At 42.8% G+C, this 22,048-nt stretch overlaps 1 protein-coding gene across 5 annotated transcripts in view; it reads right to left on the reverse strand.

The window, feature by feature from the left end:
• Positions 1-22,048, reverse strand: part of LOC142245033 (sodium channel protein type 2 subunit alpha-like) — a 295,688-nt gene that overhangs the window by 142,304 nt on the left and 131,336 nt on the right. For 3 of the 5 annotated variants that reach the window (XM_075317273.1, XM_075317275.1, XM_075317274.1), the window contains exons 8-12: positions 14,114-14,177; positions 12,135-12,276; positions 8,171-8,377; positions 7,000-7,302; positions 2,476-2,850 (exon numbers count right to left, since the gene is read on the reverse strand). In XM_075317273.1, coding sequence (XP_075173388.1) covers positions 2,476-2,850; positions 7,000-7,302; positions 8,171-8,377; positions 12,135-12,276; positions 14,114-14,177 — 1,091 coding nt within the window. The remainder of the gene's footprint in view (positions 1-2,475; positions 2,851-6,999; positions 7,303-8,170; positions 8,378-12,134; positions 12,277-14,113; positions 14,178-22,048) is intronic. The other 2 variants (XM_075317276.1, XM_075317277.1) reach the window with 1 other exon arrangement.

Consider the following 22,048-nt stretch of genomic DNA (forward strand, 5'->3'; position numbering starts at 1 on the left):
ATTCCCATTTCTATTGAGGTATAACATATCGAGAGGTGTCTTAAGCACCAGAGAGCCATCTAAAAGAGGTCACCTTGTCCCTGGTGGATGGGTTTACACAGTTTTGATCAAAACTGTTAACTAAGTACCTCCCCTATCATGGAGTTAATTTGTCCATTAATTGCAGAGTGCTGGTGCGCAGTACATATATATACATACTGTATATATTTGCATTACATCCACAAGGTACAGGCTCCTGTAGGTTGTAGCTGGATCCTGTTGTGTACCAGTTCATTTGATCCCGAGGTGTCGAATATTTTGGAAATCTCCATGTCGCTGGTGGATGAGCTTACACCCTTTTGATCAAATCTAAGCATCTACGGTATTTTTATGTGTGTAGCAATAACGGAGTCCATTTAGTCATTAATGCAGAGTGCTGTATATATAGATTAGAATCTAAGTTGATAATAACTAAATAAAAACTGTTATCATTTTTATCAGTTTGTTCTTCCTGATATCATTGAGATCTGTCTATATTCTCACTAGAGAGCTCACGAGTCGCGACCACAGAATCTACTGAATATCCTGTTACTGGCCGTGGACACAGGCAGATGTCAGTTGTGATAGTAACTAATCCCTTCCTTCTGTACGGTCGAGCACTCTTCAGCATGTACATTTTTTTAGTCTTGAAATTTGAGATGTAAAATGTATGAATATTTGATGTCACCTATTTTATGTGAGCTAACCAGTAAGGTTCTGCTCACATCTACATCGGGGGCTTTGCTAGGATTCCTCCTTGCACATGTGAACATTTTTGACTGGTAAAATAGTGTTGCATGTAGCGCCTTGACATAGTCAATGGTTTCCGTTAGAGCAGATCTGGGTAAGTTATACCAAGCTAATATACAGAACATTTGGTCTACTGGTAAGATAAAAACAAATTGTGTCTAGCATCAGTGATATTCTCAGTCTGATGTATTCTGTGATGTCAAATTGATGAAGCATACTGTAGTTTGTTGAATATTCTCTAGATCTATGTAACGCCGGCCTCCCTGCACTGTACCGCCTCCTCTCACCGGCAGGGACACTGACATACTCACCACCACAGCTGCCCTGCTCCCTCCCCTGCTCCTTCTGCAGTCCCTATGCTTCAAGGCTTCTTAAAGACCAGTGCACACACTCAGAAAGTATTCCCAAGCTTATGACTGGGAACACTGGGTATATATGACACCTTCCCCTGTAGGGAGGTGCCTGAGCAATTAGGTTTCTGGTTAGTCTGCTCTTGTAAGTTCTCCAGTCTGCTGTCTGCCCCTTGTCTCAGATCTTGAACCTGTCCCACCTGTTCGTGTACCCAAATCTGTTCTTCCTGTCCGTTTACTCAAAACTGTTCATGTACCCAAACCGCTCCTGCCTGTCTCCTGAACTGGAACCTGATCTACCAGTCCATCTACAGTAGCTGTACCCATCCTGTTTGTCTCAATTTTCTGAACTCATTCCGCTAGGACGTCTCCAGTACCTGTACCCATCCTGCCTGTCTTCAGTTCTTGAAACCGTCCTGCCAGTCCATCTCCAGTACATGTACTTGTCTCCAGTTCCTGAACTTGCTCTGCCAGTTTTTCTCCAGTACATGTACCTGTCCTGCGTGTCTTCAGTTCCTATACCCATCCTGCCAGTCCATCTCCAGTACCTGTACCAATTTTGCCTGTCTCCAGTTCCTGAACCGGTCATGCCTGTCCATGTACCTGAACCTGACCTGCCTGTCCATGTACCTGAACACAACCTGCTTGTCTCAAGTACTTGCTCATCCAGCTTGTCTCCTGAACATACTCTATTTTGTCAGCCTTCACTATCTGCTTTTGCCCTCCATACCTGCGTCCCTGACCTTTGGGTCAGCTGCTGCAGTACCGCGAACAGTCCTGTAGTAATACCTAGTGTCCACCAGTAGCCCAGTCTATCCTCACCATCAGAAGCTCCTGTGAAAATCCGGTAGTCACTTAGTCAAGCCCCTCCAGGGTAAACCCTGTCTCTGGTGCAGTGGGTCAACACCCACTAGTGTAAAGCTGGGCAAGGAATCTCCATTCGATGTGCTTACATCCAACTGCCTCCTGAGCTTACAACTTTCGGACAGTGGGGGTGTTGGACCCCCACCAGTTTAATAACTTTAAACAAGACAAACCTTCAGGTAATAAATTATTGTAAGACATAAACTTTCTATATCAATAAACACATGATCCCCAAGCTATGTCTTCATGTTACGATGCACCAGGGTTCTCCTCTAAGTACTTGACTCAACTTTAGATGCACACTCGAGTGATATGTGAATGTACTATAGGACTAATGTATAATAAGGTGTACGTATTGATAAATTATGCTGTTAGTACATTATAGGCCTTGCAAAAAGCAGTCACATTCAAAGCTTGACCAACCAAATTATTTGTTCCTGAGGGAAGCACCTTACAAAGGCTACCATGCCTTATCTATATGAAACTTCCTTACATTGTCATCAGAAGCTGGTTTATCTATTATCACCTCTGGCAGTAGTAGTCCAGCAGGCGATGTTGGGGCAGACGGACCACCGAACAGAGAGACCACTCCATTGCAGTCCACGGTGCTGTGCATCTTGCCATTCACTGGAAGCACTGGAAGGGTTCTTGATGCTTTGCTGGCTTGACTTAAGTTACTTCCCCGTCTTTGTCTGTGCGGTACAAACAAGGATCCTCGTCTACTCTCATTGTCTTCGAATGTGCTGTGTTCATCGTCTGCAAAATCGTTTTCTGATGCCACATCCTTCCCACGGCCTAGAAACATGCTGAACATGCTGGTCCTACTGTTGCGCCTTGGTGTGACATCATTGCGGACATCCAAAAGAGACTTTGAAACAATAACAAGAAACAACATCAGCAATACAGTTTTAAACCAAAGCTAAACCAATACCCAAAACCTGCAACATATGCACTCCAACAACAGTCAATAGAAAGCTCTCAAAACCACATCATTCACATCAAAAAATGCATACAGGATTGGTGATAAATGTACTATCACTGAAGGCCGAATTGTTGGGACTCACATTGATCCTAAGAATGGGGGTCCTAAAGTCAAATAATGCACAAATTGCATGACTACTCCATTCACTCTACGAAGACTGATGGAAGGATTAGTCCCATAGAAATGAAAAGAGAGGTGGTTGAACATACACATTACTAAATTTTGGGCTCCCGCCAATCCAGAGCAAGAGGGTTGCCAACTTAACTTTACTCATGCTTGAAACCACTCTATTCACCTGCAGGCAATTGATGTCTATGTCTCTCTATCCCATGGAAGTGAATAAAGTGGTGGTTGAACATGCACACTACTAAACTTTGGGCTCCTCAACTACCCAGAGAAAAAAAGGTCCAAAATGTAGTAGTACACATGCTTGACACCACTTCGTTAACTTATATGGGGTTGAGAGGTATCTCTGTAAGTCCCATATAATTGAATGAAATGAAAGGACCCCCCTACCATACCATACCACTTCATTTACTTCTATCAGTCTGATAGAAAAGAATGTAGTGGTGGTCAAACATGTCATCTACTGCGTTTTGGACTGCCCCACCAATCCAGAGGAAGAGGGTTACAAAGTTTTGTTGTACACATACTTGATAGAACTACATTCACTTCTCTGAGATTGACTGTTACCTCTGATAGTCTCATAAAAATGAATGGAGTGGTGACAAACATGTGCCATACTGAACTATGGAAACTCTACTGATTAAGGGCTCCGCCACACATCCGTGAAAACCACGTCCGTGTAAAACGGGCCGTTTTTCGGGTCCGTTTTCCGTTTTTTATGTCCGTTTTTATGGTATGTGTGACCTGCGTGTGTATCCCGTATGCTAGCCGTATGTGCGTGTGGAATGTCCGTGTGTGCGTGAGTGAAATAACTGACATGTGTATGTGTTGTCCGTGTGAAATGTACGTGTGTGATGCAAAATGTCGTTACTACATGTCGGAAGACAGAGTAGCGGGATGAGAATGAACTCGGGTGAACTTCACCCGACTTCATTGTCATGCCGCGGCTCTGTCTTTGTGCCGTGTACTGATTAGCGGTCACCTGTGAAGGATTCACCGGTGACCACTAATCCCCCGAGTGACTGAAGTGTCCCCCCCTCTCTCATACTCACCGTTCCCCGATCCCCGGCGCTGCACGGCGTTCACACTGCTCCGGCGGCTTTTTCTAATTTGAAAAAGCCGGCCGCCCATTAATCAATCTCGTATTCCCTGCTTTACCCGCCCACCGGCGGCTGTGATTGGTTGCAGTGAGACACGCCCACCACGCTGAGTGACAGGTGTCACACTGCACCCAATCACAGCAGCCGGTGGGCGTGTCTATACTGTGCAGTAAAATAAATAAATAAATAATTAAAAAAACTGGCGTGCGGTCCCCCCCCATTTTAATACCAGCCAGATAAAGCCATACGGCTGAAGGCTGGTATTCTCAGGATGGGGAGCTCCACGTTATGGGGGGCCCCCCACCCTAACAATATCAGTCAGCAGCCGCCCAGAATTGCCGCATACATTATATGCGACAGTTCTGGGGCTGTACCCGGCTCTTCCCGATTTACCCTGGTGCGTTGGCAAATCGGGGTAATAAGGAGTTATTGGCAGCCCATAGCTGCCAATAAGTCCTAGATTAATCATGTCAGGCGTCTATGAGACACCTTCCATGATTAATCTGTAAGTTACAGTAAAAAAACACACACACGCCCGAAAAATCCTTTATTAGAAATAAAAAACACAAACAAATTCCCTCATTACCAATTTATTAACCCCGACAAACCCTCCATGTCCGGCGTACTCCACGGACCTCCAGCGTCGCGTCCAGCTCTGCTGCATGCAGGTGACAGGAGCAGCAGAAGACACCGCCGCTCCGGTCACCTCCACGCAGCTAATGAGATGAGTAGCGCGATCAGCAGCTGTCAGTCAGGTAACTCGCGATCCAGCGGTGGCCGCGGGTAACCTCAGTGACAGCAGCTGATCGCGCTACTCATCTCATTAGCTGCGTGGAGGTGACCGGAGCGGCGGTGTCTTCTGCTGCTCCTGTCACCTGCATGCAGCAGAGCTGGACGCGACGCTGAAGGTCCGTGGAGTACGCCGGACATGGAGGGTTTGTCGGGGTTAATAAATTGGTAATGAGGGAATTTGTTTGTGTTTTTTATTTCTAATAAAGGATTTTTCGGGCGTGTGTGTGTTTTTTTACTGTAACTTACAGATTAATCATAGAAGGTGTCTCATAGACGCCTGACATGATTAATCTAGGACTTATTGGCAGCTATGGGCTGCCAATAACTCCTTATTACCCCGATTTGCCAACGCACCAGGGTAAATCGGGAAGAGCCGGGTACAGCCCCAGAACTGTCGCATATAATGTATGTGGCAATTCTGGGCGGCTGCTGACTGATATTGTTAGGGTGGGGGGCCCCCCATAACGTGGAGCTCCCCATCCTGAGAATACCAGCCTTCAGCCGTATGGCTTTATCTGGCTGGTATTAAAATGGGGGGGGACCGCACGCCGTTTTTTTTAATTATTTATTTATTTATTTTACTGCACAGTATAGACACGCCCACCGGCTGCTGTGATTGGGTGCAGTGTGACACCTGTCACTCAGCGTGGTGGGCGTGTCTCACTGCAACCAATCACAGCCGCCGGTGGGCGGGTAAAGCAGGGAATACGAGATTGATTAATGGGCGGCCGGCTTTTTCAAAAGAGGAAAAGCCGCCGGAGTTTTTATAACAGCCGTGCAGCGCTGCGCTGGAGATCGGGGAATGGTAAGTATGAGAGAGGGGAGAACTGACCGACAGACAGCTAGAGGGACAGACAGACATAGAGACCGACCGACGGACTGAGGGAGAGAACGAAACATAAAAAGAAAAAAGACTGACATGACATGAAAAAAGCACAAAACATACAGGGAACAAACAGAGATGCGTCCGTGTCACTCGGACGTGCGCACAGACCCATTGACTTTCATTGGGTCCGTGCTGCGTGTTGCGTGAATAAAACGGACATGCTGGCGTGAGACACGGCCCACAAAACGCATCACGGAGACGGACTAACGGACATAACCAAAAACGCAAGTGTAACCGCTGAGATATAGTAACATTGGTGCACGTTTGGCCGTGTCTCCAGTATACACGGAAACGGACCAAACACGCACGTGTTTCACGGATGTGTGTTTCAAGCCTAAGAGAAAGAGGGTCCTAAACTTAGCATTGTGCATGATTGGCCACCATTTTTTTCACTTCAGCCATGCCCCCTGTAATCATACACTTATCTCCTATTTTATGTGTTAAAAAGGCTTGCTCTAGGTGAGAATATTGGTTCAGTGCTGTCCCAGAAGGTAATGCATAGTGATGACCGAATACTAAATATTTGCATTCGGAATATTTGTACCGAATACCTAGGTACTTTTGATCCATGTGTTTTTTCTTACATTGAATTTTTGGAGTTTTAATAGAACCAGTAAAAGTTTTTGGTTCTACCTTGGTATTCTCCTGTAGACATTGATGCTGGGTCTGCCCTCTGTTTGTTTGTAGGTACTATTCCAGTATTCGTCATGAAGAACGAAGCTAATGCAAGTCAATAGGGAACCCGAGCATTTATCTTGAAGATTTCCCAGAAAAATGCTTGGGTTCACCATTGACTTGCAATAGGTTCCTTATTCGTAACAAATACCGGAATAGTTCCTAGGTATTCAGTATGAATAATCCAAATCCGAGTATTTAGTATTTGCTCATCACTAAATGAAGAGTTATATAGCTATGAAAATCACTCTGCATCCCGACATACACTTCCAAAAGATATGGCTAGTCTTATTTAGGGCTTGGCTTCTTTGGATCAGTACGTAAATCCTACTAAAATATTCCATAAAATAAGATTTTTATGAAATATATTCTAGACAATGTGACTAATCATCTGCAGTTATGTATACTTTATAGGAAAATGTTTATATGAAATTAATCATACAGGTCATCAAGTACCTCGTGAGGAGATGAGGTCTTTGTCAATCTGATTCCATCATAGAGAAACTTTTTTAGGTTGCTTTCTGATGTGGATTTGTGAAACTTTTCGTCGTCACCCTTTTCGTCTCCATCCCCTTTCTCTTTTTGATGCCGTTTCTTTCTTCTGTTTCTCCTTTCCTTGGCACTTTTTGAACTTAATTTGGTACTTTTCGAACTTAACTTTGAAGCTTCAGATGAACTTTCAGAGAGTCCACCATAGCCGGTTCCTCCACTAAACTCTCTGGAGCCAAGCGCAACCTCCTGAGCTGCTAATGCGGCTGTCTAGAGAAGGACAAAAAGGTACATGGTGATATTCAAAGGTGTACATAGAAATTAGGGGGCCTCATAGAAAAAGTTTTAATTGGGCCCCTCCCATAAAAAAATAATATTCAGCTGGGTCACATAATAACATAAGTCACAACCTTTAGCTCTTTCAAAGTTCTTTTCTTCCTATCGATGCCCCTAGATAGCCCTTTCATTGCACCCATAATGTGTGATACCAACAAAAGGGCCTCACAAATTATATACATGATACTCCCAAAGTTAATTCCCCTACAGTACCCTTCACACGCACAGTATGATGACCCTACTGTACCCCCCTTAACTACACCAGCAAAGCATGGTGACAACCAACACAGTATAATCCCCAACTGTGACCCACACATGGCCCTCAATGCAGTATAATGGGCCTAGATACAGTATAATGGCTCCCACAACCCTTCACACTGTATAAAGGCTCCCACTAGACCTCCAAATAGCATAAAGGCCCGTACACAGCTAACAACTCTTTTACGTTATTCCCCCCAAACAATTACGTTATACCATATCCATAGGGTACAGGCAGAAATAGCTAAGCGCTTTAGTCAGCATTCCCGTAGACAATGAATGGAACAGAAGTTGAGAATGTGCACCTCTGTTCCATTCAAGACAAAGCAGCAGAGTCCCATTCCTGGACTTTCAGAGCAACAAGCTCAAGATCCCTGGGGATTCTCATGAGTTGTATACTCTGCAATCAGCAATTTATCGATTATGAACAAAGGAAAACTTTATTTTCGGTGGATATAACTCCTTAACTTGAAAATAAAAAGCAGTACCAATTTGTTTTAAAATGTATTTCAAACTCATGGAATCTTGATAGTTAATATATCACCTGTATGTCTTCTTGATGTTTTCTCAGCTGCTCCATCATTAGCTGAAATTCGATTTCCTTCTGCTCGGCTTCTTCTAGAGTTGCCTGGTTCTGTTCTTCATAAGCCATGGCGACAACAGCCAATATCAAGTTCACCAGATAGAAGGAGCCCAAGAAGATCACCAAGACGAAGAAGATCATGTAGGTTTTCCCAGCAGCTCGAAGGGTCTACCGGGAAAAACAATCACAAAAATGGATATAAATTCTTTTTGAAAATTTGTTCTGGATTATATATTTGTTTGTTCATTAACGTTGTTAAGAATACAATTGATCTGCATTTCTGTGTTATGGATCCAGTTCAGTTACATTCATTCTTAAATAATAGATGATTCATTGGATTATTCAATGAAAAAAATCTGTATTATTTATCTACAGGATAAGTAAAAAAGGTCTGATTTTGTGGACCCTATTGTTTGGACTCCCACTGATCACAAGAACTTGGGTCTCAATCCCTCCATTTCACTCACTTCAAATCCATAATGAGGAGGAGTTTTAATAAAGCGGTGGTCAAACATAGACACTGTGAAGCATATCGGAGAACTCTGGACCTTCAGTCTGGTGATGAAACTATCATACAGGTGCATGTCAATAAATTAGAATATCATCAAAAAGTTAATTTATTTCAGTAATTCAATACAAAAAGTGAAACACATATATTATATAGAGTCATTACAAACACAGTGATCTACTCCAAGTGTTTATTTCTGTTACTATAGCTTACAGCCAAAGAAAACCCAAAAGTCATTATCTCAGAAAATTAGAATAATTAACACAAAACACATGCAAAGTCATTCTAAGCGTTTAAAATGGTCCCTTAGTCTGGATCAGTAGGCTACACAATTATGGGGAAGACTGCTGACTTCACAGAGGTCCAGAACACAATCAGTGACACACTCCACAAGCAGAGTAAGTCACAAAAAGTCATTACTAAAGAAGCTGGCTGTTCACAGAGTGCTGTATCCAAGCATATTAATGGAAAGTTGAGTGGAAGGAAAATGTGTGGTAGAAAAAGGTGCACAAGCAACCGGGATAACCGCATCCTTGAAGGATTGTTAAGAAAAGGCCATTCAAAAATTTGGGGGAAATTCACAATGAGTGGAGAGTGGACTGCTGCTGGAGTCAGTGCTTCAAGAGCCACCGCACACAGACGTATCCAGGACATGGGCTACAAGTGTCACATTCCTTGTGTCAAGCCACTCATGACCAATAGACAACGCCAGAAGCATTTTACCTGGGCCAAGGAGATAAAGAACTTGACTGTTCTCAGTGGTCCAAGGTGTTGTTTTCAGATTAAAGTAAATTTTTCATTTCATTTGGAAATCGCAGTCCGAGAGTCTGGAGGAAGAGTGGAGAGGCCACAATCCAAGCTGCCTGAGGTTTAGTGTGAAGTCTCCACAATCAGTGATGGTTTGGGCAGCCATGTCATCTGCTGGTGTAGCTCCACTGTGTTTTATCAAGACCAAAGTCAGCGCAGACTTCTACCGGGAAATTCTAGAGCTCTTCATGCTTCCCTCTGCCGACAAGCTTTTTGGAGATGGAAATTTAATTTTCCAGCAGGACTTTGCACCTGTCCACACTGCCAAAAGTACCAATACCTGGTTTAATTAACCACAGTATCACTGTGCTTGATTGGTCAGCAAACTGGCCTGACCTAAACCCCATACAAAATCTATAGGGTATTGTCAAGAGGAAGATGAGAGACGATAGACCCAACCATGCAGATGAGCTGAAGGCGGCTATCAAAGCAACCTGGGCTTCCATAACACCTCAGCAGTGCCACAGGCTGATCACCTCCATTCCACACCGCATTGATGCAGTAATTCATGCAAAGTAGTCCTGACCAAATATTGAGGCATTTACTCCACAGATTTTTCAGTAGGCGCCAACATTTCTGAGTTAAAAATCATATTTTGAGTTGGTTTTCTTAAATATTCTAATTTTCTGAGATAATAACTTTTGGGTTTGCATTGGCTGTAAGCCATAATCATCAACATTAACAGAGATAAACACCTGAAATAGATCCCTCTGTGTGTAATGACTCTATATACTATATAGGAATAGATCCCTCTGTGTGTAATGACTATATAATATATAGGAATAGATCACTCTGTGTGTAATGACTCTATATAATATATAGGAATAGATTACTCTGTGTGTAATGACTCTATATAATATATAGGAATAGATCCTGTATATTTATCACTCATACTATGGAAAAAGTATTACCATTTTTTTTACTATAAAACATACTTTTTATAAAGATAACATCTTGCTAATATGTATGTGCGTTTCATAGACCACAGTCAGTGAGGTCAGCAGTGCCGAACGTCCCTTATAAGCAGTGCTTATGAATGCTCTACCCTATAGCTGAGATTACTAAGCTGCTGCACAGTTCTCTCTCCATCTGTGTAATTGATGCTGAGCAGGAGAGACTGAGCTGAGCTTGCTCGGGTTACTAGAATGGACCTTTGGTGCACAGGCTGAAGAAAAATTAACCGGTCACATGTAGATAAGATGATTTAGAGGTACTTCTCACATAGCGAGATAGCTGCTGAATCACAGGTTTTGTGACGTACCAGTGACCTCATCAGCGATCTCGCTGTGTGTGACACTAAGCAGCGACCTGGCCCCTGCTGTAAAATCGCTGATCGTTACACACAATGCTGGTTCATTTTTTGGTCTTTGCTCTCCTGCTGTGAAGCACACATCTCTGTGTTTGACAGCGAGAGAGCAACGATCTGAATGTGCAGGGAACAGGGAGCCAGCTTCTGCAGACGCTGGTAACCAAGGTACACATCGGGTAACCAACCAAAGGCTTTGCTTGGTTACCCAATATTTATCTTGGTTACCAGCATCCGCAGCTTCTAGAAGCCGGCTCCCTGCTCCCTGCACACGTAGCCAAGGTACACATCGGGTAACTATAAGCAAAACGCTTTGCTTAGTAACCCGATGTGTACTATGGTTACCAAGCACAGTGTCGTTACACGGGTCGCTGGTGGCTGGTGGCTGATTTCTGATCGCTGTGGAGATCTGCCTGATTAACAGCTCACCAGCGACCATGTAGCGACGCTCCAGCGATCCCTGCCAGGTCAGATCGCTGGTGAGATCGCTGGAGCGTCGTTTAAGTGTGACGGTACCCTTACACTCAGGAGAAGAGTCTCCGTGTCCCACATAAAGGCCAATCTCCTGCATTTCCACATGTTCTTTGTGCACCATATATGTGATGCCATCCTTTATGTGTGGTTATGAAGGACACAGAACATCAGTGCAGCACAGGACGGCTTGATATATAATCTACAATAGGCATTCTTGATAGTGCGGAAATTAGAAGAACATCTACTAAAGTGTACAACCGGCTAAATCATGTATAAAGAGACATCGGGAATGTAGGTGACTCCGCAATAAATGTCCTCCTACTCTTTATGAACTTTGTCACCAGACAATCAATGTAAACTGTATTGTGACCTTGTTATGTCACTGTTGGGGACAGTGTATAATGTCCTTTAATTTTTGGTATAACCCTCCTAATTTACTTCTACCACTTTAGAATAATTCATTAACCCCTCTCCTACCCTAGAGCACCAAGAAACGAGCACAACCAAAGCAAAACAACATTATCCCGTCCACATCTTTATATCACCAGGGTAGTTTTAATATTAATATTTTGACCTATTTTTCTGTTGTCCAAGCTTGGTGCGTCTTATCGTTAGGTGTGTCTTATAGTCCGAAAAATAAATGTTTTCCAACCTATAGGTTAGAGAATTATTAATTCATTAATCTAAATTGGCCAAAAATGTTGTACACAGTTCTTCATTGAAACAAGTCTTTAGTCACCACGAGGGGAAACTCATTGAATACAGATTTACAATTCAAGAATAATTCTATCACTTTAGTAACTATATTATGTCTCCACATCATTGCTCACCAGTTGGTAAAGGTTCTCCCAGTAGTCCTGAGTCATCAGTCGAAACAGAGAAAGGAAGGCCCAGCTGAAGGTATCAAAGCTCGTGTAGCCATAGTTTGGGTTCCTCCCAGTTTTTAGACACACAAACCCTTTTGGACATTGGCTGAAATATAGATCATTACAAGTATAAATCGCAGATACGGTATAATAATTCCTAAAATTAGGATAATTTATTTGATTAAAGGGAATATTCTATTTTTGAAACATACTTATTATGTTATATATTTTTGTTTTAATTTAGCATTTTTTTAAATTTTTCATATCCAGATCTGTATTAAAAGTAATATGAAAGCTTATAATTTTCACACTGACGATTATGTTTAATTGTACCACCTATACGCTGACGACACTCAGATCTACCTCTCTGGTCCAGATGTCACTTCTCTGCTGTCCAGAATCCCGGAGTGCCTATCGGCTATATCTTCCTTCTTCTCCTTTCGCTTCCTAAAGCTCAATGTGGCCAAAACTGAACTAATTATCTTTCTTCCAACTCACCTACACTCTCCACCTGATCTATCTATTACAATAAATAACATCACACTTACCCCAGTACCCAAAGTTCAGTGCCTCGGAGTGACCTTTGACTCTGCCTTGTCCTTCCTACAACACATCCAATTTCTCACCACCTCCTGCCACCTTCAACTCAAAAATACTTCCAGAATCCATCCTTTCCTCAATTCCCAATCTACAAAAATGCTAGTGCATGCCCTCATAATCTCCTGCCTCGATTACTGCAGCATCCTCCTCTGTGGCCTCCCTGCTAACACGCTCGCCCCTCTCCAGTCCATCCTTAATTCTGCTGCCCGAATGATCCAGCTCGCTCCTTAATACCACCCTGCTTCTCCTCTCTGCAAATCCCTCCATTGGCTCCCAATCTTCCACTGTATCCAATTCAAACTACTAACATTGACTTACAAAGCCATCCATAATCTGTCTTCTCTGTATATCGTTGAACTAATCTCTCACTACACTCCAACACGTAATCTCCGCTCCTTCCAAGATGTCCTTCTCTCCTCCTCTCTCATTCTTACCTCATGCAACCGCCTCCAAGACTTCACCCGAGCATCCCCAGTCTTCTGGAATTCGCTGCCTCAACATCAGATTATCTGCTACACTTGCAAGCTTCAAACAGAACTTGAAAACTCATCTGTTCAGAAATGTGTATAATCTTCAATGACCACACTGCTTCACCACCACCACCACAGCTGCCGCCTCATGAATGTTCAGAGCTGCTGCCTCACCACCGTGCGGAGCTGCCGCCTCACCACCGTGCGGAACTGCCGCCTCACCACCGTGCGGCGCTGCCGCCCCATCACTGTGCGGACCTGCCGCCCAACTTACACCCCAGCTACTGTCTCCTCCCCAAAATCCTATAGAATGTAAGCCCGCAAGGGCAGGGTCCTCTTCCCTCTGTACTAGTCTGTCTATTGTAACTTGTATATGTATTCTGTATGTAACCCCTTCTCATGAACAGCACCATGGAATCAATGGTGCTCTATAAATAAATATTAATAATAATAATAATAATAAAAATAATAATAATTGAAGACTTGTGTTTTCTGTTATTTCAGGAAAGTCAAAGGGACATAAGCAACAATAGACCAACTCTGAACACCTTCATAGTTGTATTGAATTAGGTAAGGAGGAGCATACCCTGAGCAGGGTTTAAGGTTATGTGAAAGGAGAGGAAGAAGGTTGTCTGTGACACCTCCTATTTGTGAATGGTACAACCCGCTGGCCACTGATTTAAGCCCTTTAGCAGTCACAGTCCGCGGGACGGACTGGAACAACCAAAGGGCCAGATGTGGCCAGAGGGCTGCATTTTGCCCAGCCCTGATTTGCCACATAAAGAAGAACAAGGAGACCTGGAAGTGAAGATATGCCCCTTTTTCACATATATATATGTTAAAGACAATACATTACATTTTCTTATTACTTACCCGGCATCTGAACTGTTGCCACAGAGAAGAGCATCCCTCTGCCCAGCCAAAAAGTAATAATTTCCTGTTTGGAAAGCAAAAATATCTAAATTGTAAAAGATGTGAGATCATTTTAAATGAGAGAACACATTTATCTATTCCATCCTTATCTATTGATTTAGTTCTACGGACATGGCCAAAAGTGTTGTCACCCTTGAAATTGTTCCAGAAAATGAAGAATTTCTCCAATCAAATTATTGCAATTATGTGTTTTGTTATGCTCATGTTTATTTCTATTTGTGTATTGGAACAACACAAAAAAAAAACGAGGAAAAAATGCGAATTGGACATAATTTCACCGAATCTCCCAAAATGGGCTGGACAAAAATTGTTGGCCCCTTCAACCTAATATTTGGTTTCACGCCCTTTGGAATAAATAACTGCACTCAATCACTTCCTATAACCATCAACAAGTTTCTCACTCCTCTCCACTGGAATTTCAGACTCTTTTTTTATAAACTGCTCCAGGTCTCTCATATTTGAAGGCGTCTTCCCCCAACTGCAATTTGAAAATCTCTCCACAGGTGTCAATGGGATTTAGATCCGGACTCATCACTGCCACTTCAGAATTCTCCAACACTTTGTTTTCATCCATTCTGACAGTGGGCACTATATTGTGACCCAAAATCCTTTGGTAATCTTCAGATTTAATGAGGTCTTGTACAAAGTCACGGCACCCAGTGCCAGAGGCAGCAAAACAACCCCAAAACTTCTTTGAACCTCCACTATATTTGACGTAGGCGCTGTGTTCTTTTCTTTGTAGGCCTCATTCCATTTTTGGAAAACAGGAGAACGATTTACTTTAACAAGCTGTTTTATCTTGGTCTAATCTGCCTACAAGACGCTTTCAAAGAATGATTATAGCTTACGAACATTTTGGCAAACTGCAGTCTACCATTTTTATGTCTCTGTGTCAGCAGTGGGGTCCTCCTGGGTCTCTGTAAAGCATTTCATATAATTTACATGTCGAAATGGATAGTTCACGTCGACACTGATGCAACCTGAGCCTGCAGGTCAGCTTGAATTTCTATGGAACTTGCTTGGGGCTGTTTATACACCATCTGGACTATCCTGTTTTGCAACCTTTCATCAATTGTTTTCTGCCATCCATGTCCATAAATGCATTGTACCTTAATAAAATATCTTTCTTTTTAATCAACTAATAGTTCCCCGGTACCTGCAGCGCCCAATATACACCGCAACCTTTTCATTTTACTTATCCATGTTCAGGGAAAGTAGCTACAGGAACATGGGTTGTAAACTTCTTGATCATGTTGCCCACTATGGACAAAGGAGCATCAAGAGCTCTGGAGATGGACATATAACCTTGAAATTGTTGTTATTTTGCAACAATTTTGGTTCTACGGTCCTCAGATACTTCTCCACTTTCTGCTCTACATGCTTAGTGTGGCACCCACAGACACACAATGCAGAGATTGAGTCAATTTTTCCCATTTTTATCTGGTTTCAGCTGTGATTTTCATATTGCCCACACCTGTTACGTGCCACATGTGACTTTGAATGAACATCACATGCTTGAAACAAAGTTGTCTAGCCATGATTTTGGAAACGTGCTAACAATTTTGTCCAGCCCATTTTTGGGGTTTTGTGTGAAATTATATCCAATTTGCCTTATTTAACAAGGATTTTTTGTGTCGTTCCAATACAAACAAAGGAAATAAACATGTCTAGAACAAAATTTTTGTAATTGCAATAACTTTTTGGGAGAAATACTTCATATTCTGAAACAATTTCAAGGGTGCCAACAAATGTGGCCATGACTGTAACTTAGAACATTCAAACTAAAATCAAAACTTCAAATTTCTGGGCGACAAAATTTTTTAACACTTTGGATACCATATGATAATCAGGATATTGGTAAATATTCTTTAAAGGACTTTGTCAGCACAGAATGACTTATCAAACCAAGAACAGGGGCTCGTGCATCATGGTGGGGCCAAACATTTAATTACACCTTTCCACTTGCTGGGACTAAAACCCAAGGTATTTACTGCATTTACCTAAGCATATACAGTCTTTTTTTAAGATAAATATATTAATTTTTTGTTGTTTTTGTTAATTTTTTTTTGTATTTTTATGTTTAAAACATATTAGGGGCGGTTTAATATTAACAAACCCGACATGACAGGTTCCCTTTAAGACTTTGAGGATATCGAGTACCTTCAATGCATCATATCTTAACATGTACAGGCTCAAATGGCCAATTTGCTGTATACTAATGCCTATGAAGAAAAAGCCCATGAAGACTTTGGTAAATACACTGTGTAAATAGAACAGATCAACCAATTAAAGCATATCTGCCATTTTAATTAACTTTTCAGAATAGGTGTGCTCATGAGGAATTACATTATTCCAGGCCATTATATGACCTATTTACTGCATATGTCATGGGTTTTTGCCCCTCTGCAGGCTTAAAGGGAACCTGTCATCAGAAATTTGGCTTTCAACCTAAATGTTTCCCCCTCTGCAGCTCCTGGGCTGCATTCTAGCAAGGTTTCTATACTTTTTGTGCCCCCTTTTAAACCAAAATAAATACTTTATAAAACTGTACCTTTCGGTTTGAAAATCTTGTAAATCGTTCATGGGGGCGGGCCGTGTGGCGTCCGTTGCTGTATCTTACGCCATCCCCCATGCTCCAAATCATCCCTCATAACGCCGCCCACTGCGCCCGAGGTCCCGTGCACGCCGGGACACCTGGTGACGTGGTCGTACGCACGAGAGTATGGGCGGCGTTGTGATTGCATCGCATACTCTCGTGGGCGCGCTCTCCCCTCTGTACGTCGCTCAGATCCTCTCCGCTTCTCCTGTAGTGGCCTGCTCCGCTCCTCCCATCTATTTCCTGCTGCAGGGTACGATGGGAAGGAGGTGACGTGTGGCCGGCGCAGAACGCTGGAGGCAGTGGGGAAAGGGCGGGCACGAGAATATGGGCGGGCACTTGCGATGCAATCACAGCGCCGCCCATACTCTCATGCCTGCGACCACGTCACTAGGTATCCCGGCGTGCACGGGACCTCGGGCGCAGTGGGCGGTGTTATGAGGGATGATTTGGAGCATGGGGGACGGCGTAAGATACAGCAACGGACGCCACACGGCCCGACCCCATGGACGATTTACAAGATTTTCAAACCGAAAGGTACATTTTTTTAAAGTATTTATTTTGGTTTAAAAGGGGGCACAAAAAGTATAGAAACCTTGCTAGAATGCAGCCCAGGAGCTGCAGAGGGGGAAACTTTTAGGTTGAAAGACAAATTTCTGATGACAGGTTCCCTTTAATCTATAGTTTTCAGTTGTCTCTGAGCTGGTGGGTGAAGATTGCATATAGTATTTTTCACTGTTTAGCACATGTTCAGAAGTAACCACAGCATGGAAGACATTATACAGCAGTATTGAGCAGTGTATGTGTGAATCCAGCTCTAGGATCAACTAAATTACTCAGTAACTTCTTCATAATTTGCCCATTTTGTTTGTCTCTGCTTGATTTCTCACTCCTTCTTTCCTTTTTTTATAGTGTATAATATGAGGTTCAACCCGACACCTCACAATGTATGCTGTCAGTCTGTTTTGATCAAGATAGATGTGTTTTTTGTTATTTCCACAATGAACGGTGAGTTCAGGAAACTAACGGGAGGGGAAGAAGTGGCTCATAAGTGAAGAAAGAATTCTTTGATAAGAAATATAACATTTCTTACTGTATATCCTTTGGTACTATTGATTCATCCCACATAAGAAAAAAAAGTCAGCTTATCGGATTGCCATAATGTAACCCATATAGAAGGATGCACGGAAAGTTCCAGAGCGGTGTTCCCATGGAACGTTGAATAGAAAGTTACAAAAAAAATGAAGAAAACCAGCACCCAAAAAAAAATTATACAAAAAAATCAATTTATTGAAAAGCCATTAAAATCCAAATAATAACATTAAAAATATATGGATGTCATGAAACGTTACGCGTTTCAGACCTAAAAAAATGGGTGCCAACCCTGTATATAAATGGTTCACTGAAATGAGTGGATCCATGGAAGTTTGGTTCGGAAAGTATAGCCAGACTTTAGATAAAGTTTGGTTTGGGACCCGGACGTGACCTGAACCCCAATGGAAGTCACTAATTGGGAAGATCGGGTCTCCTGCTACATGCAACCAGCCAAAAACAGATCACTTTCGAGGGCCTGGGTTTTCCATTTTTTTAAGGAGGGTGCACACTACATCTGATCACGCTGTTGCTACCCCTAGTGTGCGCCGATCAAACACTGCAAGGGGCTCGTACTGGGCTGAGCACAGAGTATACCCGAGCACAGTGATGCTTGCACAAGTGATCAGAGCCCGATCTCCAGATGCAAACTCTGTTGTTTTGTAACGTCTGTGTTTGGTATGAACACAGAACACCGAACCTTGGTTCGCTCATCTCTAGAAAAGACCTAATTTTTGAGGTCCGAAATGCGCAAGGTTTCATGTTTTGCTTATATTGTTAATGTTTTTATTTGGATTTTAATTGATATTTTACTATCAAAAAATTGTTTCTGGATGCTGGATTTCTACGTTTTTCTAGTGACCTACTATTAATTCATGCAATGTTTGTTGAAATGACAAGGACCAATTTAATCATCCAAGCACATAAAGAATCCAAAATGAACAGCTGTAATACCAATTCCATTTAATTGTGCAACAGAACCAAAATCCCAGGAATCCTCTTTCAATCATTTATAAAAAATGGTATATTCTCTAAATGGGCTATAGTCAGCAGTGGGGGCCGCAGGGATCTGTGCTAGGACCAAATCTTTTTAATCTCTTTATTAGTGACCTTGTGGATGGGATTGATAGTAAAGTGTCAGTCTTTGCTGATGATGACACCAAACTATGTAGGATATTAAAAACTGACCTTGATAGTACAATATTACAAAACGATCTTGATAAGATGTTAGAATGGGCAGATACTTGGCAAATGAGATTTAATGTTGATAAATGTAAAGTAACCTAGGACGGAGTAATCCTATAGCTGCATATATATTAAATGGAAGTAAACTCGGGACTACAGAACAGGATAAGGACTTGGGTATTCTCATTACAAATAAGCTGAGCAGCAGCACTCAATGTCAGGCAGCAGCTGCTAAAGCAAACAAAGATTCTAGGGTGTAGAAAAAGAGAGATTAGATCCTGGGATCCTAATGTATTGTTACCCCTCTATAAATCACTTGTAAGGCCACATCTGGAATATGGGAACCAGTTTTGGGCTCCACATTTTTAAAAGGACATTCAGAAGTTAGAGTCAGTTCAAAGGCGGATAACTAGATTATTACAAGGAATGGAGGCCTCACATATGATGAGAGGTTGGGAAAGTTAGATATGTGTAGCTTAGAAAAAAGACGTCTCAGAGGAGACCTCATTTATATGTATAAATACATGTGTGGTCAATATAAAGGACTGGCACATGACTTATTCCTTCCAAAGACAATACTAAGGACCGGGGGCACTCACTGCGAGTGGAAGAAAAGCGATTCCGACAGCTACATAGGAAAGGGTTCTTTACAGTTAGAGCAGGCAGACTGTGGTATGCCCTACCACAAGAGGCAGTAATGACAGATACTGCAACAGCTTTTAACCCCTTCACGACCTTTGACGGATCTATCCGTCATGAAGCGTGTTACGTTAAGCCCCACCCCCTGCCGCAGGCAGGATGCGGCGATCCGCGCACATATCAGCTGTTTTCAACAGCTGACATGTGTGCCTGCATGGTACGAGTGGAATCGCATTCCACCAGTAACATTAACCCCTTACATCTCGCTGCCAAAGTCTGGCAGCGAGATACATTTGGTCATGATTTTCACTTACCGCCGCCCCCACCGGAAGTCACGTGAGTGATCACGTGACTTTCGGTGGTTGCCATGGAAGCACAGGGTCATGTGATGATGCCTGCAGCTATGACGAGTCACTTTCGTTTTCACTCGGCCTGGAGGCCAGTGAAGCAGGAAGTGACCGTATCTGCTGTTTACAGCTGTATATCTGTGATCAGCAGATAGATCAGAGCGATCGGATTGTTGATCGCTATAGCCCCCTAAGGGGACTAGTAAAATAAAAAAAGGAAAAAAAAGTTTTAAAAAATAAAAAAAAACCCTAAAAGTTCAAATCACCCCCCTTTCACACCATTGAAAATTAAAGGGTTAAAAAAAAAAAAATATACACATATTTGGTATCGCCGCGTTCAGAAATGCCCAATCTATCAAAATAAAAAATCAATTAATCTGATTGGTCAACGGCGTAGCGGCAAAAAAATTCGAAACGCCAAATTACGTTTTTTGGTCGCCGCAAGTTTTACGCAAAATGCAATAACAGGCGATCAAAACGTAGCATCTGCGCAAAAATGGTACCATTAGAAACGTCAGCTCGAGACGCAACAAATAAACCATCACTGACCCATAGATCCCAAAAAATGAGAACTCTACGGGTTTTGGAAAATGGCGCAAAACGTGAGCCACTTTTATTGGACAAGTTTGTGAATTTTTTTTAACCCCTTAGATACAAGTAACCCTATACATGTTTGGTGTCTACAAACTCGCACCGACCGCAGGCATCACAATGACACATCAGTTTTACCATAAAATGAACACGGTGAATAAAACATCCCAAAAACTATTGTGCCATCACACTTTTTTTGCAGTTTTTCCACACTTGGAATTTTTTTGCTGTTTTCCAGTACACCATATGGTAAAATTTATAGTTTCATTTAAAAGTACAACTTGTTCCGCAAAAAACAAGCCCTCATATGGCAAGATTGACGGAAAAATAAAAAAGTTACGGCTCTCGGAAGAAGGGAAGCAAAAAACAAAAACGTAAAGTGCCCGGGGGCTGAAGGGGTTAAAAAAGGGCTGGATGATTTCTTCAGTACACACAACATTGTTGGTTATAAATTACATAATGACAAAATATATAATTGGTGGAGAAAGGTTGAACTAGATGGACCGAGGGCTTTTTTCAACCTAAGTAACTGTGCAACTATGTAACAATGGGACATTTTCTAATTACATATTAGTTTTAAAGGAATATTCCAGTTTTAGGCTCTGTGCGCACTAGGCCGTTTTGCCCACGGATTTACCCACGGATTTGCTGCGGAAATTTCTTAAGAAATGTCTGCAATCTTTGTGCAGACATTTCCCAGCAAATCCTATGAGATAAAAAAATACCCCCGGAATTTCACTCCATTCACTGTAATGTAATCGCGAAATTCCGGGGGTATGCCGCAGGTAGCAAATGATGTGCGGTATACCCCCAGTATAGCCGCGGTTTACCTGCGGTAATGTTCATCACTGCCTGCAGTTTTGCAAGAAGCAATGTCATTATGCCAGGAAGAGGAAGCGGAGCAGAGTAAACACAGACGTCACACTCCCTGGACGCCGCACAGAAGCACTTCCGTGTGACCTCCAGGTGCCCGTGCAGTCTGTGTCCCGATCCAGACTCGCGGCTGCCTGCCCTGCAGTGTCAGTGTGTGCCCGCAGTGTCAGCAGCTTGTCACGCTGCAGCGCAGGCAGACACTGACACCCTGCAGTGCCGGCAGCCGCGGGGATGACGATCGCTGCTGTCAGGAGGTGAGATCATTACCTGCTGTGATGATCTCCTGCCTCCTGACGTCACCGCTGTCACTGCTGTCTATGCCCGTCTCGCGGGCGGCCCGAGACTGTCACTAGCGGTGACGTCACGGGCTCTCGCGATACTTCTGACAACGCTGCGGGCATAGAAGTCAGTGACAGCGCTGACGTCAGCAGTACAGGAGATGATCACAGCAGGTAATGATCTCATCTATGCTCCTGATGGCAGCGCTCGTCATCCCCTGCAGTGACCTGGGCTATTGATGTTAGCTCCGGTCATTGCATTGCTCTCCCAGCC

Source organism: Anomaloglossus baeobatrachus, chromosome 7, assembly GCF_048569485.1.
Source record: "Anomaloglossus baeobatrachus isolate aAnoBae1 chromosome 7, aAnoBae1.hap1, whole genome shotgun sequence".
Lineage (NCBI taxonomy): Eukaryota > Metazoa > Chordata > Amphibia > Anura > Aromobatidae > Anomaloglossus > Anomaloglossus baeobatrachus.